Source organism: Ascochyta rabiei, chromosome 17 (assembly GCF_004011695.2).
Source record: "Ascochyta rabiei chromosome 17, complete sequence".
Lineage (NCBI taxonomy): Eukaryota > Fungi > Ascomycota > Dothideomycetes > Pleosporales > Didymellaceae > Ascochyta > Ascochyta rabiei.
The window spans coordinates 115,318-139,035 of NC_082421.1; the positions used below are offsets into that span (position 1 = coordinate 115,318).

Consider the following 23,718-nt stretch of genomic DNA (forward strand, 5'->3'; position numbering starts at 1 on the left):
GTCGCTACACTAGTTTCCTCGATATTCCCCTTTGGAAAACGCGCTAAATGCCAAGTGAGAGAGAGCCGCAGAGCATGAAGAGAAAGTGCATCGATTATGGGTATCGTGGATGGCTCTAACAAATTGCAAGGACGTACAGTTACGCCATTCTAGTGCAAGGCTAGATGTAAAGGCGCTAAAATGCAAGGTGATTCGTGAACCTCGTTCATCAAGAGCGTTGTCAGATGAGTTCATCATCTGACTCCTCGCGTTGACCAAGAGAATTTCGGTGACCAGCATCGAGTGCTTCAAGGGTCTTTGCAAGTGCAATGCCTTCAGCGCGACCGCGGCCGACATCGACGAGCATCATAATGGGGAATGGAAGCCCGACCAAAATGGCAAGAAACCAGAATGCCTGCGCCAATTAGCTCCAGTATGTAGTATGTGTTAGCAGGGCACGAGAAGAAGCTTACCGGTCGTATCTCTCCATAGGCATCCGTGATGGCGCCGACGATGGCTGGTCCGAATACACTGCTTCCTTTGTCTGTGATTGCGTAGAGTGCATAGAATGCTGCTTCGAACCCAGGTGGGATCAGCTCGCCGTAGAGAGCACGACAGTATGAACTAAGTCCGCCAAGCACAAACCCGTACACCGCACCGAGAGGGTACATCTCCCATTGTTGTTGCAGACCAAGGAAGCCTAACCGCTGAATGGGTGGCAGATAGCCCAGCAGGCCGTAGATGGGTATCACTTCGAACAGAGCGATGCACATGAGGATTGTCTGCACGGGAGTGAGATCGAGGTAATGTGACACGCGCGACCACGCAAATGCACCGAGCACACCCGAGATAGTAGCGATGACATTGATCAGGGCGAGCATAGCATACGACATGCCTAATGTGGTCTTGGCAAAAAGCACGGCAGTACCAGAAACGGTTGCTATGCTGTCGCTGAGCAGGAACCATGCCGCAAGAAAAAAGATGACGTCTTTAAGGTGTCGTGCGTGCATTGCTGTCCGGCCTAAAGACTTCCATGAGTAGGTGAAGTAGGCAAAGACGGTACGGAGGTTAGGATTGTCGCCAATATGAAGTGGTGGTCCAGGGCGTGGTCGAAGCCACAAGGCGCTGGGAATCGTGAAGACAAACCACCATGCACCGATCATGAAGAGAACCAAGCGAAGCCCAAAGTTAGAGGACCGAAATGCGATGACGACGAGAATGGAGAGCGTCTGCACAAGCAGTGCCGCAACGTAGCCGATCGCGATACCGTAGGAAGAGATTTTGGTGGACATTGCAAGTTCTTGAGATGGGGCTGAGCGGTCCTTGGTACGAGGAATGGTCCGGTCAGGTGCAGAGCGTTGTGGTGGGAGAAGAGCGGTCGTAGCGTCCGCAATCTCATCAAGCACTGATTCATGAGGCGCAAGGCGGTTCGAGTAGCGTGCCTCCTGTGCGAGGAGCGCTTCATCTGAAAGATTGTCCACGTCGTCGTCGTAGTCGTCTGTCGAACCTTCCTCGTTGGATGTAGCATACCGCACAGTGGGGTGGAATCTGACCAGTAGAGGCAAGAAACTGTTGAGCAGCACAAAACTTGCGCCAAAACAAGTGTTTGCAATAATCGCCAACACTGCGCCCAATATGTAAACACTGGGTACTACTGGCAGAAACAGCATGGTGGCAGTGCTGCCGATAAAAGCAAACCAAAGGAGGAAGCGCTTTCTGAACCGGCCGTGATCTGCGGCGCCAGACATGGATATGATCAGCAGTGCCTGGATTAGCACCGAGATGCTGAAGGTGTACATCGCGAAACTGGCCGTGTTGACCTCGAAGCCCAGAATGGTTACGACGCACTGTCCCTTTTCTGGGTGGTGTGGTTTGAACAGGGTGGTGAAGCTCGCAGGCGGAGAGACGGAGGGCAGCGAAGCCTTGCATGGTGTGGTGTGATCGTGGAGGAGCACGCCGTTCTCACGGGCGAGCTGCTCGAGGGTGACTGGGATGAAAGAGCCAATGCCGCAGACTACAAAGACCTTGAGGGTCTGTCAGCGGTAGGCCCTTGGTCTCGAGCTTGTACACAGAGGTCGTACGAGGCGCCTCTCAGGAAGGAGAAACAGCATTTGGATCGGGGAACAAGACATGAGCAGAGAAGGACACATTGGTGACAACTGAAAGGGCCACAGGAAGCATACCTCGGCAGCCCAGCCATACATGTAGAAGCCAGATAGCTCCCTGTCGCTGGTCAGGCGCGTGTCTTCGCCTGCGTAGTTGGGCGGCGCATTGAGAGACTCCATGTCGCTGCCTTCAGAGAAACTCTGCTCATCATCAGCTTCGTTGGATTGCGACGAGGTGGGCAACGAGAGCTTGGACTGCGAGGATGGGTTGCGCTCCAGCTGCGGTCGCGGTCGTCGGTGCTCTGGATGAAGCTCGGCGCGTGGCGTCATAGCGTTGCGATTGGTGGAGGGGCGGCAAGCTGCGTTACCGCAAGTAAGACATGACGAACACAAGATGCAGGTAGGCAGAACGACAGAGAGGCGAGGAGTGCGAGTATCAGTATAGCGTTTGCTTGTTAGCAGGTGCAACCGTTCAAAAGAGAGCGCGAGAGGGACTGCAATGAACAGTGCACCGTGATGTTGGGGGTGGCCGGTCGATCCATGGAACTCGTGCAGGGCGATGGAGGGAGCCACACTCCATCAGTCTCGGATAACGCGCAGTTTCTGGCTAGACGGCTAGCAGATGTCCTGGTCACGCCGCGCCCGTCGCTGGATGCGGGCCGTCACCAACCGAAAGGCATTTTGCGGTGTGACGACGAGCCAACAGTGAGTTGATGCGCATGGGAGGCAATGCAGCGCCCATTTTGCATGTGCTTGGCAGTGCATGGCGGTGCATGATACCAATGCGCCGTATTGGGGTTGACGCTGCCATTATTGTTTCGTGCAGCACTGTGAGGGTCCTTGTGCTTGATCTCGGTCGCTGACTCAGCATCCGCGTTCCAACTGGGAACGAACGTCACCAGCCTTCGCGCTCAGCGCCAAACAACATCAACTACACCACCACCACCACCACCATCACCACCACCACCACCAGCGCCATACCACATCCTCCCTTCGCCAGGACCCATTTCGCCTCGCCGTGCAAGTGCGACCACTTCAGTGCCTTCACGCGCCCGTGCGATGCGAGAGCGCCAGACCGCGAAAACCCCAGCTCCTCTGCTCGCAATCACAGCCCTTTCACGTATACCCCGGCGCCACCACACAATCTGAGCCGCTCGCTTAATCTGCACTTCTATACTCTGCAGCATTCTGTGCACTGCAAACACACTTGCACCCCACCGCAATCTCCAGGGAACCGCCTCCACGCTTTAAACGTACCACCTCGAACAAAGCACACGCCTAGCAAGCACGAGACAGCGCCGTATCACGATCCTCACAGACGAACCGCGACTGCGCGCCAACTACTCGTGGCGAGCGCGCCGACGGGCTGCATGACGGCGCCCAGACTATGCCCGGCATCCTCATGATGAACCACAGCGCAACCGATTCGGCAAGAGATGGAGAAATCAAGAAGCGCTCCTTTGATGGCAAGCTTGTCAATGGCAACGACGTGCGCAATGATGCGGCAGTTACGAACGGCAACACAGGCAAACTCGCCATCAACGGTGCCTCGACAGCTGTAGCTGCGCCCACCATGGACCAGTACGCGGACCTCCCCCCGAAGATTGCTCATATTGGCCCAGAGGCGTACCACCCCCTGTCAAAGCTACTGGCACGTATCGCGCAGGAATGCTACAATGCCCTCGAGGACACGCTGCATAAGATGTCTGGCATGTCGCTAGGCCAGCAAGCAAACGGCGTCATGACGAACGGTGTACCTCCCCAAGACAATCCTGAAGTCAACAAGCGGAAAAAATTGCTCCTGCTAAAGTTTGCACAAGAGAATCGGGCAAAATTCATAAAGCTGCTTGTCTTGACAGAATGGGGGCAGAAGTCGGCTGTCGATATTGGCAAGGTCATCGATCTTTACTCGTGGGCAAAAGAGCAGGCTGCGCATATGGATTTTGTGGATGAACAGGTCAACCAGATCAAGATTCTCTCTGCGTATGCGAGGGAAAACAATCCAGACATCAGGACTGCATTGGAGGTCTTGTCGACTGGAAACGCTTCCTGGATCCCAACTGTGCGCATACCTACTAACTGTGGCGATTATACACTGCTGACAGACATTAGCTGGATTACATACCACCTGATCCCATTTCGTCAGACAAAGCGCTCAAGCTCCTGCGTGCTATGAACACTTCCCTTTCGATACGGCTGAATGTACACGAAATTTTACCAAGACATCTTCGGAACTGGCGCATAGAATCTGGCCGTGCAACATTCGTCATCAATAATGAGCTAGAGTTCGACGTGATCTCCTTCGTTGAGGACACTTCAGATCAGTGGTGGTTTATCGATTTACGATTGTTATTCGTCCCTGCGCCGACTATCGAGATTGACAGTCGATTCTTCCTGACACTCAAGCAACAGGCCGACTATGTTCTGCATGAGAAAGGACTAGGTGGTCTCTTCGATTTCCTTCACAACTTCGTCTTGACCCACAAGATCTCAGTCCTTCGAACACAGGCTGCAGAACTTGCGCGCTCAGGGTGGGCGGGTTCGCTGAAAGTCGAGCCCGTACATCGCGAACTCGTGGTGCAGTATTGGACAGACAGGCCAGGGAAGAAGAACTGGATAGAATTTGGCACAACGAGCAACAAACCAAAGAACGGAAAGACATCGTGGCGAGGTGCTCCATTACCATCTCTGACAGCGCGCTGGTTTTGCCACGGGAGAGAGGTTGCGGACATGGACCTCGGTGTCGACTGGAAGGACATATCGATGGAGCGCATCCTCAAGCGCGTCATCGCACTTCACGCGGCCCAGATATTACAGTCGGCACGGGAACACTTCGATACAAGTCTCGGTGTCGACTTGAGTATGTCTGGATCTGAACCTACAGATTGCAGCCTCGCCGTCTCTCTTGGGACGGCATCCAACTCGGTCACGCTGTCACTGGAGCCGATCACCGGCAGCTATATCATACGGCCAGCTAGCGCGCTCTCCGCTAGAGCTGAGTTCGCCCTGAATCAAGGCAGAGAACCGGTGCAGATAGCAGGCATACTTACATCGATGCTCTCGCAAACACTGCGCGACCACATCCAGAGGACTGCCCAGCAAATTGGGTGGCAACCGATTACAAGACAAGCTCTGCGGTCAGACGTTGTGAGAGCGGCTGTGAAGGCGCATGTCTTGGACTATGCACTCTACTCTCCTCGCGGTTGGACGCCGACCTGGACACTGGCCGCCATGGTGGACACCGCAGGCGATTCATGGTGGATTCTCCAGCTCAGCTCGAATGGTACTATCATCGACTACGCCGAGCAGATATTGATGGAAAGATACGAGGGAAGCAGCCTGGCCATCAATCGTAGCACCTTGTGTAGTGTGGAGCGCGTGGCAGTGCAATTGATTTCTTTCCGCGTTACGGTCCGCCAACTGGAGAAGCAGCAAAAGATGTTCGCACTGCGCCGCAAATTTAGTCCAAGCAGCAACCCAGTCGAAGTCGGTCGCGTCGTCCAGGGCTGGGCTCTTTATCTGCAAACGACCGATCTACTCACGACTAAGTCCGGAGAGCAACCCTGGCTGGAGGATAACATTGCGATCGCTTGCGAAGGGTTGAAGAGCAACGGTCGTAGTGTTTGGCACATTGCTTCTGGTCGGATGGTCAAGAACGCGGCTGCAGACATGCAAAAGCTCATGTCCACTTCGCCGCAGAGTAACTTCAAGTTCACAGCAGACGGCAGCTTCAGAATTCTTCTGGCAACTCCTTTTGGCAGCGACATCCTTGGCGAGCTCCGCGCGCGACTTCGCGACGTCAATCGCCTACGATCCTTTGCAACCACCCTCCAAAAGCGGCAAATGCGCCTCGCATCTTCCTCTCTCCAAAGAGTCCAATTCCGATACGGCCCCTCCCAGCACACAGCAGCTGTGTCCTTCGCCTCTGAGAAGGAAATCGCAATCGAAATCCCCCCGTTGAACCCACATCACCGCATCCGTCGATTTCTCACCTCTATCGCAAACGACTGCGATCCCTCTCTCCCACTCCTTTCGTTTGGAGACGCGAACGGCCTCGACCACTTCTGCACTGCTCTCATTCTTACCCGCTCGCTTCTTGGTGTCCTTAGCGACCTCGAAACACAGACTCCAGGCGACTTCCGCAATCCAGCAGTTCACGTGCACTCGATCTTCAAATACCGCCTTACTTACGAGAATCCCCTGTGCACATTTGATATCCGTCTTCAGCCTAAAGATGACAAGGTGTATTGGTTTATCGAAGACAATCTCAAGCGTCCGCACGATGTGCGCCCAACACCTGAGCGGAATCCGAGCCACAGACGGCTAGACAATCTTCAGGGGAAACTGAAAGAGCTGTTTAGGTCCAGAGCGGAAGGATGGTTTGGCACAAGAAATGGTCTCGTTGCGGAGCTTGACGCTGTTCCCGACGTGCTAAGGAAGCTAAACGACACAGTGTTGAACTGCAAGATGGAGGGCGGATACAAGGCACCTCCACCACTGGAACCTTCGGCGCAGACGAACGGAAACGCCTCATCGCTGGTGAGACGACCATCACAGCAGCAGCAAAACCGTCCTCAGCAGATCTCCCCACAAATGGCAAGACGGCAGCAGCCGAATCTGAATCAGCAGCCAAATGGCCGTTTACAACAAAACGGCCAGAGGCAGCAGCCTACGCCACAGCAGGTCCAGCACATGCAACATTTGCAGCAACAGGCGAGAGCGGCGCAACAGCAGGCACGGCAGAAAAAGGGCGACATCATTGAGATTGATTGAGCGAGCATCTGGGTTTGGCGAGGCGCAGGGTGTAGGTTTTGTTTTTCCGTGATTCCCAGCTTTTAGATTGACGAGCAGGGGCATAGCCCCCTCTTTGCGCGGCCCGCTTTCTTGGGCTTTCTTGTAGATTAGTTTTTTTTTCATCTTGGATGAGAGAGTAAAGCGAAGTCAGTAGCGCGAGCGAGGCCACTGATGAGCCGGAGACGGAGATGCAGATGGAGACGACAGAAAGAAAGGAGAAGAGTAAGCAAAATGTGATCAGAGATTATCGATAATCAATAACTCGCATATCCTTCACACTGGCGCGGCATCTCTCTTTCGTAAATTGGAAATCACATCAAACCCGGATCTTCCAACCCCATGTGAAGCCAGCACGAGTCAGCGGCTTGCAAGGCAAGATCAACAAGCTGGGAGTGGATTGCTAGATGACTGGGTGGGAGCTAGATGTGCAGAGTCAATGCGGGTAGCGAGATGAGATGGTATGCGAAGTTGTCGCAGTAAGTTCGTCTGTGAAGGATACTGATCACGAGACCTAGCCACCAAGCACGGAAGGCTCGGAACACACGGCCAGATTACTGATCCATCCGATCCAACACCGTTTCAGATTGGAGTAAGGATCAGATGGCTATATAAACGTGGTTTTCGACCACAACAATGGAACAAGGAACTTGATCGACTCTTTTACCACTTGATCTAACTTTCCAGTCATCTCGGCTCCGACAGAAGTGTTCAAGGCCAGTCTGGATAAAATAGGGATTTGGAACTGCAATCGCCATTATTGTGTGCGTACGTGTGTGAGGCTTTAAACGATCAGCGCCGCCGGAAGGTCGCATATACTCTCGAGTCCTTCACAACGGCAAATCAGGTGGTGTATCTGAACCGCGGGCTCTCGTCGCCCATCTCCGCAATCTCTTCTTCGGTCTTGCCCTGCATCAGGTGATCCTCTTCGCCCTTGTCGCGCCGCGAATTCAACATGCTGAGATGCGCCCACAAGACAGCGAAGCACGCGATGGAAAAAGCGACCATGGCCATGGTGACGGCGTGGCCTTTGATGAAGCGGGGGCCTTCTTTCGCAGGGTACAGCTGCTGCTTGTCAGCGATATGGTGAGTGCAATGCTGTGGGCGTGAACTTACGAAAGACGACATGATGCCCGCACAGTTGCCGATCGTGAGCTGGAGTCCTGTTGCGCTGGTGCGCTTTCCGTACCGTGGCAGGTTTGTGGGTAGCCACGCGAGCGGGATGCCGACACACACGTACAGCCCCATGGCGACCAGGAAACAGCCTGCGTAGTGTGTTGCAGAGCTGCTCGGGCTGATCAACATGGCGTATCCGATGATGCTGACGATGCCGAGGAGAATGGTGTAGAAGGCGCGTCTCTGCTGCTTGTCCGAGAAGTGCGCGACGACGAGGTAGGTGATGGCTCCCAGCGCGTAGCATGGGATGGTAAGGACCTGCACCATGGCGCTTGATGCTTTGGGCATAATGGCGCGGATGATGGTTGGCAGGAAAGTCGAGAACCCGTAGAGCATGGTGTCGGATCCGAATTGCGCAAAGCAAAACAGCCACACCTTCCAATCCTTGAAGCACTTCCTGACGTCTTCCCAGTGGAACTCTGCTGCTTTCTTCGTATAACCAGTCTGGCGCGTAAGGCGAGCAGCCGCAAAGGCCTTCTCCTCGTCAGTGAGGAAATATGCCGTTTCCGGACTGTCGGGGAGAATCCACCACGTCGCGATACCAAGAACAAACGTGGGAATGCCCTCGAGGATCATAATCCAGCGCCATCCGCTCTGGCCTGCAACTCCGTCCATGTGGCCAATTGCATAAGCTAGGAGACCTCCGCAAGCACCTGCGAGCGCGGCAGAGACGAACAGGTAGCCAATCCGGAGAGCTAGTTCACGCTTGGTGTAAAAGAAAGTCAGGTACACAGCCATACCGGGGAAGAGACCTCCCTCAACAGCACCCAGAAGCAGACGGCATGCAATCAGCCCGCCATAGCTTTGCACGACACCCGTCAAGGTCGCGATGATGCCCCATGCGGTGGTGATGAAAGCGATCCAGCGCGACGGCCGCAGTTTCTTTAGGACCAGATTCGATGGCACTTCAGACAGGATGTACGTGACGAACAGAATCGACACAGCGGTCTGGAACTGAGTCGAGTCCATACCAAGGTCCTCTTCAAGTCCGTACAGTCGGGCATTGCCGATGTTGACTCTGCATTACGGTTAGTAAATGGCACCGGTAATGCATGGAGCTTGTGAGCTTGTCAAGCTGGTCGGTGCTTATATTCTGCTCACTCCGGGCTGGAAGACTGCATCGTGTATCAGTACTCACCTGTCGAGAAAGCTTAACAGATATAGCAACATGACGACAGGAATGATGAAAGCATCTAGCTTTCGCACAAGCTTCGCCTCGAGCAGAGGGTCGACTTCCCCCAGCTGTCGTTCAATTTCATCGCTCCTTGGCGAATGGGAGACATGAGGTTCCGTCGCCTCGTACTGCTTCTCAAGATCGCTCATCTTGACGATCGATGTCCAAGACCCGTCACAATCAGGTTGACAAATGAGTCGGCGTTCTGTCAGGGTTTTTCGACGGGAATGCAGATATTCGCGAGGGGCTCTCTCCAGTTGAGGTGGTCGCAAGGAATGTTGGATGCAGGCGCGTAAGTCTTTTCGTTCTTCACTTGCGCATCTTGAAACCAAAGGTTGGAGCCATCATTGTCGCGTACCCTGCGTCGCCACGAGCAGACGTTGTCCCTCTTAAATCGTCGGGCTTTTAGAAAGAGACCCACCTGGAGAAAGACAGAAACAGGCGCGGGGCTGAACCGGGTGACGCACTAGCCAAGTTCGGTATGACGTCCTCCTTGTCGCTGATACGGCACGACGCATAGATAACCACTGATATGGTTGCGCTGATGCCAAGCCGAGTACAGCATTGGCAATGCTCAAGGTTGGGGGAGACTGCGACAGTCAGTAGATGGGGGTGTTGCACCCTGTCGTGGGGCGCCTTGAAGTACTGGAAAGTTGCACCCACGGTTCTAGACTGTATCTCTTCAACTGGCGAATTAGGGTAACTCTTACCAACTCGCATCGCGATCTGCGTCAGAATCACCATCTCACAGCATTTGAAATTCTTTACCATAGATCAACTCGGGCAGGTCAGATGAAGTCGATGACGCATAGCCGCCCGTGCCAGAGCTCACAGTCTGCCAATCCATGGGCAAGACAATCCCGCTATAGATGTCGATTGCAGCTGAAGGATCGATGGGCCATATCAATTCATCTCGAGGCAGCTCAATCTCAACTGCTGCGTCAGTCTGCACAGCCAATGTGCTCGGCGCGGCTGACAGAGTCGATCGGGCGACAGCACGCACATCCTTGGCCATGGCTTTGCCCAAAGACCAGATCGATCCCATGGCGTTGAGGAAGCCGATGCTCAATTTGACCCGGTCGCGGGCAATGAGCAACGCATGATCTTCGAGAAGGTGGTTGCACGCGGAGATCTGAGCTGTGCCGATCTGCGCGCATATGCACATGCTGAAGACGTTATGTTTCTCAATGGTACATGGGATGGCAAGGAGTTTCGTCTGCAGTTCCACTGCTTTGAGGGCACGCGCCGTGTGTGTGCTCCTCCCAGACACCGGGGGTATAAGATATGGTGCTGAGACATGAAAAGCGGTTGCTGAAAGCTCAGCTGTACTGTATGACAGCGATGACAATGGCCGATGCATTGTCATTAGTACGCTGTTCCAATCAGCGACAAATTGTTGTGGAATCTGGTCAACGCTCACATCGCTGCAATCATGTGGGCCATGAACATGACTTCGTCAACTTGTCCATTTTTGCGCATTGGGTCTTTTTTCACAGACGGAAGTAGCGACTGCCAGATGGCAATCTTAGCATCGCAGCTTTCGACCAGCTCGCTGCTGAGCTGCCCGGTGCGGGCGAATGCGTTCATTACTTCGAATCGTCAGCAAGCTCCTGAATGCTGGAGATTTGTCATACTATGTGTGATAGTCCTGCCCATATCGAATAGATAGGCAATTGACGAGTAAACAACCTCGAGATCTGCAAATTCCCGATGTTCAAACTCTTCCCATGTTGTCGCGGGTGCCGGTATGCGCTGAATCCGTTAGCCAAAGGGTCTATGTTTGAATCAAACGAATTACCCCAGCTTCGAAGAACTCGTCGTCGCAGGGTAGCTCAACATCGTTGGGCATATTGGCTAGCTGATAGATAGGCGAGTTCATCACAATGGCAAAGTGCTGGTCAACAATGCTTAGAATGTACCATGTCCTTCTCCACGACTCTTCCAGCACTGGGTCACCCTCGCCATAGACTCGAGCAAAGTCTCGTCTGTTCATATCCAACTCCAGCGCGATTAAGATGGCCAGATCTAAAGTTTTTCGCGATTCGGGTCGGAGATCTTGGTGATGCTGAGCAACCGCGAAAAGCATAAGAGCCTGGACAGTAAAAGGTGTACGTGGCAATGATGGCGAGCTCATCGCTCCGAGAGCCGCCTGATAGTATGGTTCCGACGGACACCAAGATGCATAGAGGGATCCTATCCACTCCAGGACCAACGACAGATCGCCTAGCCTGTGATCTGCAAGCAGTCTCCGTGCTTGGAAAAACTGTAGAGGAATGACGATAGGGAACGCTGGCCAGAAGTATTCGTAACACAGCTCCAGTAAGCGATCGTCATTGATTTGGAATGAAAGGGTTGTGGACGCTGAAAATGGTGGTTCGCCAACGTGCAAACTGTCAATTGCAGGCATGCTCGCAAAGACGCTCTGAACCGGGTCATCGCTATGCAACGAAGATGCCGGCGTTGAAGAGGAGCTGTGACCGTCCGTAGAGGTGAACGCTTCGTCACTTCGTTTCGCAAGTTCGGCTTCTTGCTGTAACTTCAGCCGTCGACGTGCAAGCGCAGCCTTGTCGAGTCCTCCTCTCCTAGACTTTTGGTAGATACATTCCCTCCCGTCCCTTCTGCACCTGTTGCAGATCGGTTGGTTTGAATCACACTTGACATGTCTGCTTCGGCATTGTATGCAAGCGAGTACAACGCGCTCGACTCGCCTTGTGTCTGAATGTGCATCCATGTTGGGCCTGAGCCAATCACGATAAATCGTCCGTCGATCAACGGATCACTGGAGTGCGCCTTGTGCCAAATGGATTCAACAATATACAGGCCGGAGTCGAAGCCCGTTCTCACTTCTAGGGTATGTTGTTAATTCGTTCTGTAGCGATGGAGAGTGAGATTGTAAGCCTACGGGGCTGTGCACAGATGCTGGTGGGAAGGATGGAGGGTACCGAGCTCGGCCAAAATCGGAAAGTCTCCTCCACCAATGATCTCGTTGACAAGCTTGAGCCATGCAGGCATCAGTATAGGGATGCTTCAAAACGTCTTCTACTTCTTCGATTTCCGCGACGCACAGACGCCATATCTAGACCGCCAAGCTTTCACCGCCATCCTTCTTCGTCTTGGGTACAATCTTCAACGAAAAGTCCACGTGAGGAACGCCCTGATGTATGCTGCTCGTGCTCACGATATCAATGTCCCCACAGACATACTTCTCGACGTTGTGCTCGGTCAGGCCGCCACTGACCTCGACCAAGAAAGCCTTCCTGTCCCCTGTGCCTCGTCCCCATTTCTCTTTCAGCTGCGCAGCAGCCACCTTGACACCGTCGGGCGTAAAGTTATCCAGCATGACGATGTCAGCACCGGCTGCGATGGCTTCGTCGGCTTCTTCGAAGCTCTGACACTCTACTTCCACCTTGATGGCAAAACCACCTGCTGATTTCGCGGCACGCACAGCGTTGGTGATGCTGCCTGCGGCAACGATATGGTTATCCTTCAGCATCGTCATGGCGGAAAGATCAACTCGGTGAGCGTCGACACCGCCAACAAGCATGCCGTACTTCTCCACGAGTCGGAATCCAGGAGTGGTTTTGCGTGTGCCGGCAAGAATGTTCTGGTAGCCAGCTTTGCGCAGAAGAGTGAGCAGGCGGTTGGACTTTGTTGCGATTCCCGAGCAGCGCGCCAGTGTGTTCAGAGCTACGCGCTCGCCCAGGAGGAGGTTGCGTACTGGTCCGCGAACGGTGGCGCAATGCGTGATCTTTTCTCCAACAGAGTCACCTTCTTTGACGTGCCATTCGACTCTGATTGAAACTATTAGCCTGCTAAGTCTTCTGTATCAGGCTGGGGCATTACTCACGTGCAGTTCAGCTGTTTAAACACCTCATCGAAGAACGGGACGCCAGCCACGATGCCCTGAGCCCATCAGTTCTGAACTACCTTGCATCAGATTTACTCACCTCGCTCTTGCCCAGAAGTTTGGCCTCGGATATCTCCTCACCGACCACGAAACCTCCATAGTCGAAGCTCGGTGTGTCCTCTTCGAGCCATTCCGAGACGTATCGCTTGTACGTCAGAGGCAACAGATGCGCCACCGTTCCGTGTGCTGGAGCTCCTTCGACCATGTTGACTTGGGTGAGCAAACTGCTTGATGTACCAGACTAGAACACTGAGACTTGCAAATGCTCGGAATGGTGGTGGCTCGTGGAAGTGATGATGAGTTCGTCGGACCTTCGGTACTGCCCCGCCAATAAGCGGGCACACTCGGAACCGCAACCAGAGCTTCACTAATGTCTCAAACTTTACGCCTTTCCCCGTCTCTTAGCTTGCAACTCGCCTCACGTAGATGTGTCTTTACAGGCTTCTTTACATATCAAGAGTTGTCAGGGATGGCGAGACAAAGAAACGGACCTCATGGCGTGTAGTGAATCATCGTACATATTGAGTCCGGTTCTTGTACAATGACAATATGTACAGTCAGGTCATGATCGTCTCACACTCTATTCCCACACCAGCTTTTAGGTAAGCTCTGATTGCTCGCGTATCAGTGGTATGTCTAGTCGTCCATGCCCCAGCCCTCTCTCAACTCCTCCAAGGCCTCCGCTCCTTCGGTCCCCTCTTTCACCATCGCCCAAAACTCTCTTGCAATCTTGTCCCTCCGTCCCATTACACCTCTGATCACCTTCCAGTCTTTCTCAACCATGGCTCTGTCTTCGGCTGTTACTTTCATCGCGTGTCCGGCCCGCAGGCTCTCCAGTCGTGTCACGACTTCGGTCTTTTCGTGCTCGAGGGAGGCGATGCTTGACAGCATGTCTACAGTACTGAGTGTGCTGTTTAGGGATGCAAGGGTGCTTCGCAAAGTCTTGGTGAGTGCTTGAAGCTCGGTAGTCTGGGTCTGCAGGTGTGTAATGCGAGCATCGTAGTCGGCCAGCTGCTCCGTGGAGACGGCATCATCGGGGTTCTGTAGATGATCAGCGCTGTTTGGATGACGGATGCAGTATGTGAAAGGTGTTATGGGTACAGTAACACGTGACGAGAAGAGTTGAGGTGCACATACCTGCAAAGCGTGATAGACGATCTGCTTGCCTGCCGCTAGTCAGCTTACTCGTGCTTGCGTTGCAGTAAGTTTGCTCACCAGCTGGGCGACCCTCTATCTGCTTCTGCTCGTGCAAGTCTTTCAGGAGCTTTGCAGCAGCAGCTGCGTCATTGTTAGGCTCTTCCCCATCAATAGCTGAACGAATGGCCAACCTTTCGTGACTTTGTTATGCAAGTTGGCTGAGACATCGATAGCCGAGTACGGTCTATTCTCCTTGCCTTATAGCGGTCAGTGTGGGATTGAAGGTAGTGAAGTGAGATGTACGCAAGTAGTGCAGGATCATGTCTGAGCCCTCTGCGCCCGTCGCTTTCTCCTCCTTCTCGGTCTTCTTACGGGGTGCCATTGCGCTAGATGTGCGGAGAATTGTGTGGCTTGATATGAAGGATGTGTCAAGAGGTTTGCAGTGATTGAAGACTAGAGGTTGTGCTGAGGGTCGCCCAGTCACAAGTCTGATGGTGAGTGTTTGGGAGAGAAGGCAGGAGCACTCATTGACACAGCAGGTGGGGCAAACTTGCATACCGCTGCACTACACCAAACAAGCTATGCAACCTTCCCGTGGAAGAATCAGCGTCCGCACAACATGTTGGCTGGGTATCTATCCGCCGCGCTCTCCAAACTCCCTCGACCAATCCTCAAACTCCTTCAAGCCTTGTTTACTAACTGAAGGCCTGATCGTACGCAAGCTAGCCTGGAAGTCTTCGAAGCGCATCGGGCGAATCTGATCCATTGTCATGGTGAGGAGGCTCTCACCCAGTGAGCGCAAAGGGCCCATGGCGGCGTCCTTTGCGAGTGCAGTGATGTCGGAGCCAGAGAAGCCTGTAGGACGGTTAGCGAGAGATCAACTAACTGTGGAGCAGCAAGCTGCTTTCGTACGTGTGCAATTCTTACCATCCGTGAGCGCGACCAAACGGTCAAGGTCCCGCTCGCTCATTTCGTGTTTCTGGTGGCTCAACAACGTCTTCACTTGCTGTTTCCTGACAAAGTCTTCTGGTAGTGGGATGTACTGTCGCCTGACAAATCTTCGCCTTGCTGCCTCGTCAATAGCCCACGGCAAGTTGGTCGCAGCAAGCACAAGGACACGAGTTGCATCGCCCCTCTCTTTGTCCTTTTCTGTCGTCTCCCTGCCTGCAGCCGCTTTCTGTAGGTCTGACCACTGGATCAAGAATTCAGTTTTGATGCGACGGGTGGCTTCGTGCTCGGATGAACCTCCTCTGGACGATAGCAGGGAGTCGATTTCATCGACAAAGATAATAGATGGCGCGAGCAGTTTCGCAAGAGCGAAAAGTGCGCGCACCAGCTTCTCCGATTCACCCAAAAACTTAGACGTCAAGCTGCTTGCGGAGATGGCGAAAAAGGTCGACTTGGACTCGGTAGCGACAGCTCTTGCGAGCATCGTTTTACCGGTACCTGGTGGTCCGAAGAGCAGCATACCTCTGGCAGGCTCTCGCAATCCCATGAATAGATCCGGCCTTAGGAACGGATACACGACTGTCTCTTTCAATGCAGATTTAGCAATCTCTAACCCAGCCACATCATCCCAATGCACTTCATCTCCTTGGATGACGATCTCGTTCAAGATATTCTGTGCCGACTGCTTGTCTACACCGCGGGGAAGGTTCTTCAGTATTTCCTCGGTCTTTCTCTTCCACTCGTCAGGCTCTTCGTTCGTGTCACCGCCCTCTCCAGACTCCGCTGTCGGATTAGGAGGTAACTCTGCTCGCATCGAATCTCCTCGTTTTCTGGCTGTTCGGCGCGGTGGTCGTTGAGGCTCGTCGTCGAAGCCGTCTTCTGCGAGGGGGATTGGCTCTGGCGAATCCTGTCGTCGTACGTTCCGTGTTCGGCTGATATTACTCGGCGTTGGAGGCGCGCCTGATGGTCTTCGCGTGTTGTCAATCTCCTTGTTCCCATATCTGCTCGATCCCAAGTCACTGTACGAACGAGCAGCTGCGGACGCTGCAAGTAACCGAGGGTCCAACTGAGCTGGAGGGTACTCTTTTCGATAGGATGGAAATGCTGGTAACGGGGGCATGGCGGGACTCGTTTGTGATGACGGCGTTCTACCCAGCTCAGCTGGCTTTTGCGGGATCGGTGGCGGCGGTGGAGCGGCCTTGCGTGGTATTGGGGGAGATTTGGGCTTCTCGGCATCGCTACTGTTCTTCGGTGCTGGTACGGCGTAGTTGGTGGATCCTGCGCCTTCACGGGTCTGGAAATAGAAGGGCGCTGGTTTAGGTGGATCCTGCGACGTAGACTGGACAAGTGGCGTCTCTGGTTGTGGTGTAGCGGCCGGCATCTCCATTGACGATCGGGGAGATATGTGTACTGGAGGAGTGGATACTTTAGGTACTGTCAAGCCGGGCCTGCTAGAGGTTGCTGCTGCAGTCCTTGCTCCGAATGCCAAAGTTGCAGCCTTGGAAGCATCAGGGCGTGACCTCATCGAGGCTGGCATCTTCGACGCTGGCTTGCCCTCCCTACTCGGTCTCAGTGTCCTGAGCATCCTGCTTCCTTTCTTCTCTGGCGACGGCGTCCGTGAAGTCTTGTCTTCTGAAGGTCCGGGCGTCAGCGTGGAGTTGCTCATCGTCTGCGTCAGACTGTTGATCCGTTTCGATGTGTTTCCAGAACTCTTTCGTGACGCCATCGAGGGACGAGTAGGTAGTGGTGGAGGTCTTGCAAGGTCGCTCTGAACTACAGGCGGTATCGACCGCCCTCCAGGCCATTCTGACGAGGCGTTTGTATCGGTTCGGGCCAAGGTTACACCGTAAGGAGGCGGGGTGGGGGCTTGGGCGTCGGTGCTCGAGAGGCTCTCCTTGGACTCTTCTCTGCTCTTCTTCAGTGCCTCGAGTAGGTCGACGCGTTCTTTGCACTGCAGTTCCAGCTGTCGCAACGACTCCAGCAGGGCCCTCTCTGTCTCAGACGACGGGCGGTAGGTGGTGGGGTTGCGGCGGGCGTTGTGGTAGTAGATGTGATCGAGCGCAATCTTCCATGAGCGCAGGGCTTCTTTCTCGTTGTGCTGGTGCGGTGCATCAGTGCTGTCTAGGCTGGACCTGTTCATAGAACACCAACCTGACTCTCAAAGTAGACTGCAGTCGAGCAGGCCAGGAACGCCTCATCGTAGGCCTTCTGCGTGGTGTTGGCACGCATCGTGTGGAGCGCAGGATTGTGGGCGAATGTCGAATTACGGCATGTGGCGGGGGTGATCGAGAGGGTATCGCACTGCAATGGAAACGGCCCAGATGTGGCTTGAAGCTCAGCGGTCTGGTGTCGTATTGCGCCAGGCCATGTCCGCGCTTGCCTGTGACGTAGCGCCCGCTGCTGCCATTCTAAGCATCACAAGGCTGAACGGCTGCGGCAGCACGCGACGCGTGTCCCGTTTGGGGCTCATGTCCCAGCCGCACGCCCCAGAGCACCAGGCTTGAGAGATCAGACCACCTTGATTCACTTGCACACAGTCTCACGGGTACAAGCGACGTAGCCAAGGATGAACAGGGCGTGGGCGGGTCGCATGCAGATCTACACTAGGGGGGCCAGCTTTATCGATTACGCTCCTCTTTTCTGCGGCGCACGCAAGTAAGTAAGTAAGCAAGCATACATATTAGACAGAGCGAGTCGACAATGCCAGCGGACGAGACGCCGATGCTATATTTCCCATATGATACAAACTTTGCCTGCGCTGACTGCATAACGCTCAAAAAAGAAGCGTCGAAAATCCTGTACGCCGCCACATGGTCCTTCCAGATATCAAAGCCAGGAAAGCTTCTATGGCTATACAACGAAGTGTGAAGACCGTCACGCTTGCCTGTCAAGCTCGCACAGGGCGGCTCTTGTAGCCTACTCCATGCTGAAAACGCCAAAACCTTTTCTACTCTTGGGACGGTGTATGTCGCATTATGGTAACATGCGCTGGGGGGTGCGAGCGCATGGTTGCGTGGGGAGATTGTCGTTATAAAGCGGTGTTGGGGTTGGTGCTACGCGCAATAAAAAACGCCTTTGCCATCTCGTACGCAGACCTGCACATGCGTTAGTTCCGAGGTGGTACAAGTCTGACATGAGTGCTCACCAGCAAATCGCCGTGCTGGGCATTGTGGTGATGATCCTGGGTTTCAGGCCACGGAAATAGCCCTTGTAGCCCTCCCTCTGGTGTATAATCTTGGCTGCCTGGAGCAGGCCAGAGACTGTCCTCAACTCAACGTCGCGAGCGCTTCCTCGTGTCTGCAGCAGTGTCTTGATGACATCTAGAGGCGTGGTGAGCGCCGCAGCAAAGCCACCAGCCAGACCTCCAGCGAAGCAATGCGTGTACGGGTCATAACGGCCAGTGGGGTTCATGACCTTGGATATCGATTCGTATGACATGAACTGCAGCGCTGTGAAGGGCACCGTCATGCACAGTGTGGTGGGGTACGAGACGTAGAATGCGCCAATGCCTTCCTTGCGGAACACGTCCCGGGCGCAGTGACTGACAGAGGTGTAGATGGAGCCGTGCAATTGCATGCGCTGTTTGATAACTGTGCAACAGTCAGTGTTTGCCGATGCGACGACACTGGAGCCACCAACCGTCGAATGGGTTCATCAGCGCATCGCTGGTGATGGTGGCTGCGGCACCGCTGGCAGCTGTGGCGGGTTAGCGACGCCTCCTGAGACGAGGTTTCTGGATTTCTAGATTTCTAGATTTCTGGGCGTTGCGCACCTGCAGCGAGGGGGTGGTGTTCATGGCTCTCGCCCTCGTTTCCACCGAGAGCGTGTTTTGCGGCCTCGTAGGACGCGAAATAAACAGCGTGCGCAGGGCCTGGTGTCGGTGTCAGTTGCGCGGCGAGAAAGGCGGTGATGCCAAGTGTATGTACCGGCGCCCAGAATGACACTGGAGAGCCCCTTCCATAGCGACCGGAAGCCCTCTGCCCTCGACACGGTCACGAGGGCATTGGCGATCGAGTTCTGGTATGTCGCTGTAGGCCCCGGGTTGATGACCTGCATCCTCGTCTGGCCGGGGATTAGCACATGGCTCAGGATGGCAGCGAGATTCTCGTCGGGCGGCGTACCTTGAGCATGTCGACGGGGTACATGACCGAGTGTTCCTGGATGCGCTGTCAGTTGCTGTGAAGCTGTCGCGGCGACTTCGGACGCTTACCGCAATGCCTGCGAACGCGCCCGCCAGCATGTTCGCGCCGAGCGAGAAGTTTGGCGGGAGGGCCTCATAGCTGTGGCGCAAGTCAGCGATGCGTGTTTCGCAGCTGTTCGCCCTGCCGGGAGCCGTACTCATGCTCTGCTTCTTCGACACTGACTGCTGGCCGATCATGGCCACCCATGATCTGGCCGGGCGTGACGGTGGTAGATTCCAGCTTGGCGGTGGGAGCGTCGACACAGGGACGGGCGACTGCAGCTTCTTCGGTCGCGCAGAATCAGGATAGCCAGGCGGTGGTGATGAGACCGTCATCTCTTGAGTTTTGATACCGGTGTTAATTTGGAAGGGCCGTGCACGGGGCGTCACTATGTCCCCGGAAGACTCCACCGCGGCTGCGCTGCCTCCAACATTGCGCTGCCAGCTGCCACGGCGCATTGCCCAAACTGACTCGGACTCGTACGGCCATGTGTCGCTGGAGGCTCTCGCACATTTCGACCATTTTTGCGGCTTTCTGGCCATCACCAACGGCCGCAGAGTACCACACATCGTGGTGCCAGGGACAAGTAATTGGAATGCCCGCGGACAGGACACCATACATCATCATCGCCCAGCCATGGCTCTCGGAGCAGGCACTGCCGGGATCATCGAAGAGGGGAACAAGTGCTTGGATTGGGTAGAGGCATCTGATAAGATTTCGTCAGCAACGTCATGCCGCAACCACCTCCGGCTTCAGTACTATGGTATCCGGCAAAAGTAGTGTGCACACTCGCGCACGCAGGCTACAAAGGCCGACGCTGACAAGCGAACCATCAATCAATTTCACCCTATCAGCTTTGGAGTATACGCTGACGCAATAGAAATGCAGCCCTTGCCTTGGGTAGAAATCGGCACTCTAGAGGACTTTGCAGCTGGACTACCGCACAGACACATGCACTACTTCTGCCGGATACCACAAGTTGGCGTCCTACCTGCAACTGCTCCTCGACACGTGACAAGGCCGTTGCAAGGCACTGGCGCGAGTCTACGACGCTGCACCGCTCTTTGTGAAGGGGCTCAGTGCTGTCAGACTCCGTTTGGGGAAAGATCTGATAACCATCTGATAACTTTGCCCCCACTGAAAACACACCCGAATGTGTCATGTGTCGTATGTCATGGGTGTCTTGGGTGTCCCGCAGCCTTGCATTTACACGCACGCCAGCTCTAGGAACGGCCGTTGGTTGTACCACAGATACCTCACCTCAGATCCGGTCGTTGCAGCATCCGTGACATACCCTCCAGCGAATGTGGGCGTGAATAGTAACACAACATGAGCTGGCCTTGGTCGATCGGTAAATGCACACACTAGTCAAATGCACAACGTGTCGATGAATACTCGGGCACCGTCATATACATGGATAGTCACTACACAGCCTAATTTACAGACTTCACTAGGTCACGCCCTTGCGTTCGGATGAGCAGTCCCGTCTCAACAAGCACAGGTGCAGCCCTACCTGTCGTAACGCAAGGCTTGCGGGCCCTTGCAGTCCACACGCAGGTACGCGCATCAACAGTCGCACTTCCTGTAGTATCTCGGGAACGCAACAACATCTCTGATGTTCTGCACCCCGGAGAGGTAGCAGATCAGGCGGTCAAAGCCTAGGCCAAACCCTCCATGCGGTACACTGCCATACCGTCTCAGGTCCAGGTACCACTGTAGGGACCCATCTGTCGCCTCGCTGTCGCAGTCAGCTGCTGCTCGAAGGCCATGATCTACCATGGACTGCTGGAGCTCCGGCAGCCTGTGTTCACGCATCGAACCACCGACTAGTTCGCAGATCTCGGGCACGAGAAGATCAAAGCATGCTACTGTGGGCGCCCCTTGACTGTCTGAGTTGCATGGAACCGAGGGTGACATGTAGAAGGGCTTCATGGAGCGAGGGTAGTTTGTGACGAAGATAGGGCCCCCGTTGCCGAGATGGTCGGCGAGATAACGCTCGTGCTCGGTCTGAAGACCGTCTTCGTGTTCCGGTGAAAAGTCAAAGTGCACTTTACCTTGTGCAGTGGCATCCTTCAGGTGCTGTATCGCCTCGGAATATTCGATTCGTGGCCACGGTCCGTTGATGAGACCCTGCCATCGTTGCGCGAGTGCGTCGTGCGACACAGTTGTACTCTCTTCACTCTGATCCCGTGCTCGAGCCTCGAGCAGCTCCTGGCCTACATGCGAGGCTTGGAGCTCAGTTGCAATGGAGCGCAGCATGTTCTCTACCACGTCCATGACGTCTCCGAGCTTTTCAGCAAAAGCTATTTCGGCTTCCAACATGTAGAACTCGCTGAGATGGCGGGCTGTATCGCTTTTCTCGGCGCGAAAAGTTGGCGACAGCGTCCACACTTTGTCGACGGACTGCGCCAGTGCCTCCAAATGGAGCTGACTCGACACTGTTAGGTACTTCGGGGAGCCGAAGAACGGGTCAGGCAGCTTGTTTGGCTGGCTGGATAAGCCAGGCACATGTGCAGATGTAGCATCAGACGCGGCAGGCTCGATAGTAAAGACTTCTCCGGCTCCCTCGCAGTCGGAAGAAGTGATTATGGGAGGATGACACTGGATGAAATCATTCTTGGCAAAGTAGCTGGTCACTTGCGCCGTGACGAGTGACCTCAGTCGCAGAATCAGAGCGTTAAATGGCAGGCGAGGTCGCAGATGAGGAACGGTGCGAAGGAATTCTGCCGACTGGTACTTCTTCTGGATCGGAGAAGTGGTGGCATCGTTGGCTCCCAGGACGCGGATGTCTTCGACCTGAAGCTCATGTGACTGCTTCCCACCTGGTGATTCTTTCCATTTTCCAGTCACGGCCACAGCAGCACCTGTTGAAAGGCTATTCATTGGATCGTCAGCACGCCGCTGCAAGCGATGAATCATAGATTGGACTAACTCTTCTGCTAGCTGAGGAGACAAGACGGTCTGTACTGTCTGCAAGGTCGATCCATCGCCGATGACCGCGAAGGCAACGCGCTTCTGCTTCCTTACAGACCGGACATAGCCATGAAGCGTGAGTGACTCACTTTCTGACAGTTCCCGTGGCGGAGTAGACGAAAGCGGGGAGGCTGGCCTTAGCAGCGCAGCTATGTTAGTCGGGCAAAAGGTCGAGCTTTGCCGTGAGCGATACGCATGTGCACAAGCAAGAACAGGGCGCCGAGGCGTTGACAACGGGAGACGGAGAGCGCTCCTTCGGATGGGCAGCAGCACGCTCATTTACGCGGACGGCAATTTACGCGGACGGCGGAAGTCAACCAGCCACTGGGCAGCGTGACCGTGAAGCGTGAGGTCGTCGACGAAACTTCGAAAAGGGCAATCGTGCACGGACAGCAACACGTAGGTATTGGTAGCACTGCAGACGCGCGGACTTGGCGGCTGTTACATCCTTCAGGCACTTGTCAACCGTGTGACCCAAGCCCAGTCTGAAACACTCACTAATTTCCACGGCTGTGCTACTCGAGTTACACGAGATCTCGTGCCCTGGTACAAGAAGTCGATGAGGCAGACGAACTCCAAGGTCTTGGGGCGTGCCCTGCATCGCCATTGGCTGAGGGTCGCTTTCCCAGACACCCCGCCAAAAAGCACCTCACGGAACGCCACAGGATCTCGACCGCCGTTTCTGCACGCCCTCGTCGTCGTGCACAAGAATTGCCCCTCGCAGAAGGAGGCCGTGATTGCAGTGGAAGCAGCGGAAATGAATCGCAGCCCGGTTCGAAGTTGTATGACCTTGCCAGTGGTGATCATGTCACCCGCGTACACTCGAGGAGCATCTGTCCGAGCTGGTGCACTAACAAGTGTTTTCATCTACCCTGCGGGCGGATCGTAGTGCCGGCACTACTGCTGCGGCGCTGTCTCTTGCAGGATCTCTGCTCACCTGTCACCATCGGACCGACCAAACTAGACGCTGCCAGATCTCTCGTTTAAGCTGCATACACCGATACGCAGATCTCGTCCAGGTCTGGCCGATCGATCTCGACCCGCATCCCTGCCGCAGGAGCTGCCTGGTACCCCGACACGAGCGCCCGGTGGCTTCAAGTGCCTGGCGGCAGAACAGTTTAACAGTCATCTTCAAGGATCAGGGAGCGAGTTGCGTGGGACAAGCAAACGGTTGCTTCCGGTTCGCAAGGTTCCAACTTGACTGTGCCTTTCCCAGCTTGCTCATGGACACGACTCAAGCCACTTCTTTGCACGGCGGCGTGCAGACTACCACCCGCCAGATCCAACACCCTGGTTTAGACAAGGCGGCGTGCTCGGTTCACGCACACCATTGCCCCATCTGTCGTA

General features: G+C 54.7%; 9 protein-coding genes across 11 annotated transcripts, besides 3 other annotated features; 1 reads left to right on the forward strand and 8 right to left on the reverse strand.

Moving 5' to 3' along the window:
- Nucleotides 1-220: 220 nt before the first annotated feature.
- On the reverse strand, nucleotides 221-2,414 carry EKO05_0009425 (Autophagy protein 22; the record flags this gene model as incomplete). Of its 2 annotated transcripts, XM_038942406.1 has the most annotated exons (3): nucleotides 221-394; nucleotides 453-2,003; nucleotides 2,163-2,414. In XM_038942406.1, 3 exons carry the CDS (start codon nucleotides 2,412-2,414, stop codon nucleotides 221-223), a joined length of 1,977 nt encoding a protein of 658 aa, XP_038794818.1. The 2 variants fall into 2 exon arrangements, with proteins under 2 accessions (XP_038794818.1, XP_059493525.1); XM_059637542.1 differs by having other exon boundaries at nucleotides 221-2,003.
- Nucleotides 1,460-1,483: a tandem repeat.
- Nucleotides 2,415-3,018: 604 nt separating the features above from the next.
- Nucleotides 3,019-3,056: a tandem repeat.
- Nucleotides 3,057-3,471: 415 nt separating this feature from the next.
- On the forward strand, nucleotides 3,472-6,857 carry EKO05_0009426 (mediator complex subunit; the record flags this gene model as incomplete). Its single annotated transcript, XM_038942418.2, has 2 exons — nucleotides 3,472-4,146; nucleotides 4,197-6,857. 2 exons carry the CDS (start codon nucleotides 3,472-3,474, stop codon nucleotides 6,855-6,857), a joined length of 3,336 nt encoding a protein of 1,111 aa, XP_038794819.2.
- An 861-nt stretch (nucleotides 6,858-7,718) lies between these two features.
- On the reverse strand, nucleotides 7,719-9,374 carry EKO05_0009427 (uncharacterized protein; the record flags this gene model as incomplete). The annotated part of the gene is made up of 3 exons (XM_038942415.1): nucleotides 7,719-7,940; nucleotides 7,992-9,069; nucleotides 9,190-9,374. 3 exons carry the CDS (start codon nucleotides 9,372-9,374, stop codon nucleotides 7,719-7,721), a joined length of 1,485 nt encoding a protein of 494 aa, XP_038794820.1.
- Nucleotides 9,375-9,970: 596 nt separating this feature from the next.
- Nucleotides 9,971-11,359, reverse strand: EKO05_0009428 (uncharacterized protein; the record flags this gene model as incomplete). Its single annotated transcript, XM_038942626.2, has 4 exons — nucleotides 9,971-10,598; nucleotides 10,646-10,814; nucleotides 10,860-10,977; nucleotides 11,024-11,359. The coding sequence occupies 4 exons, from the start codon at nucleotides 11,357-11,359 to the stop codon at nucleotides 9,971-9,973; spliced, it is 1,251 nt and encodes a 416-aa protein (XP_038794821.2).
- Nucleotides 11,360-12,301: 942 nt separating this feature from the next.
- EKO05_0009429 (Nicotinate-nucleotide diphosphorylase (carboxylating)) lies at nucleotides 12,302-13,337 on the reverse strand (the record flags this gene model as incomplete). The annotated part of the gene is made up of 3 exons (XM_038942502.1): nucleotides 12,302-13,016; nucleotides 13,073-13,128; nucleotides 13,173-13,337. The coding sequence occupies 3 exons, from the start codon at nucleotides 13,335-13,337 to the stop codon at nucleotides 12,302-12,304; spliced, it is 936 nt and encodes a 311-aa protein (XP_038794822.1).
- Nucleotides 13,338-13,768: 431 nt separating this feature from the next.
- On the reverse strand, nucleotides 13,769-14,651 carry EKO05_0009430 (uncharacterized protein; the record flags this gene model as incomplete). Its single annotated transcript, XM_038942681.1, has 5 exons — nucleotides 13,769-14,173; nucleotides 14,270-14,298; nucleotides 14,348-14,410; nucleotides 14,461-14,526; nucleotides 14,573-14,651. 5 exons carry the CDS (start codon nucleotides 14,649-14,651, stop codon nucleotides 13,769-13,771), a joined length of 642 nt encoding a protein of 213 aa, XP_038794823.1.
- A 252-nt stretch (nucleotides 14,652-14,903) lies between these two features.
- EKO05_0009431 (uncharacterized protein) lies at nucleotides 14,904-17,446 on the reverse strand (the record flags this gene model as incomplete). Its single annotated transcript, XM_038942621.1, has 3 exons — nucleotides 14,904-15,124; nucleotides 15,197-17,315; nucleotides 17,369-17,446. The coding sequence occupies 3 exons, from the start codon at nucleotides 17,444-17,446 to the stop codon at nucleotides 14,904-14,906; spliced, it is 2,418 nt and encodes an 805-aa protein (XP_038794824.1).
- A 418-nt stretch (nucleotides 17,447-17,864) lies between these two features.
- Nucleotides 17,865-17,891: a tandem repeat.
- Nucleotides 17,892-18,245: 354 nt separating this feature from the next.
- On the reverse strand, nucleotides 18,246-19,967 carry EKO05_0009432 (Fe(2+) transporter; the record flags this gene model as incomplete). Of its 2 annotated transcripts, XM_059637543.1 has the most annotated exons (8): nucleotides 18,246-18,312; nucleotides 18,363-18,807; nucleotides 18,857-18,913; nucleotides 18,990-19,088; nucleotides 19,144-19,279; nucleotides 19,339-19,374; nucleotides 19,428-19,497; nucleotides 19,556-19,967. In XM_059637543.1, 8 exons carry the CDS (start codon nucleotides 19,603-19,605, stop codon nucleotides 18,246-18,248), a joined length of 960 nt encoding a protein of 319 aa, XP_059493526.1. The 2 variants fall into 2 exon arrangements, with proteins under 2 accessions (XP_059493526.1, XP_038794825.2); XM_038942669.2 differs by having other exon boundaries at nucleotides 19,428-19,967.
- Nucleotides 19,968-20,964: 997 nt separating this feature from the next.
- EKO05_0009433 (Asparagine--tRNA ligase) lies at nucleotides 20,965-22,650 on the reverse strand (the record flags this gene model as incomplete). Its single annotated transcript, XM_038946863.2, has 2 exons — nucleotides 20,965-22,273; nucleotides 22,331-22,650. 2 exons carry the CDS (start codon nucleotides 22,648-22,650, stop codon nucleotides 20,965-20,967), a joined length of 1,629 nt encoding a protein of 542 aa, XP_038794826.2.
- Nucleotides 22,651-23,718: the final 1,068 nt, after the last annotated feature.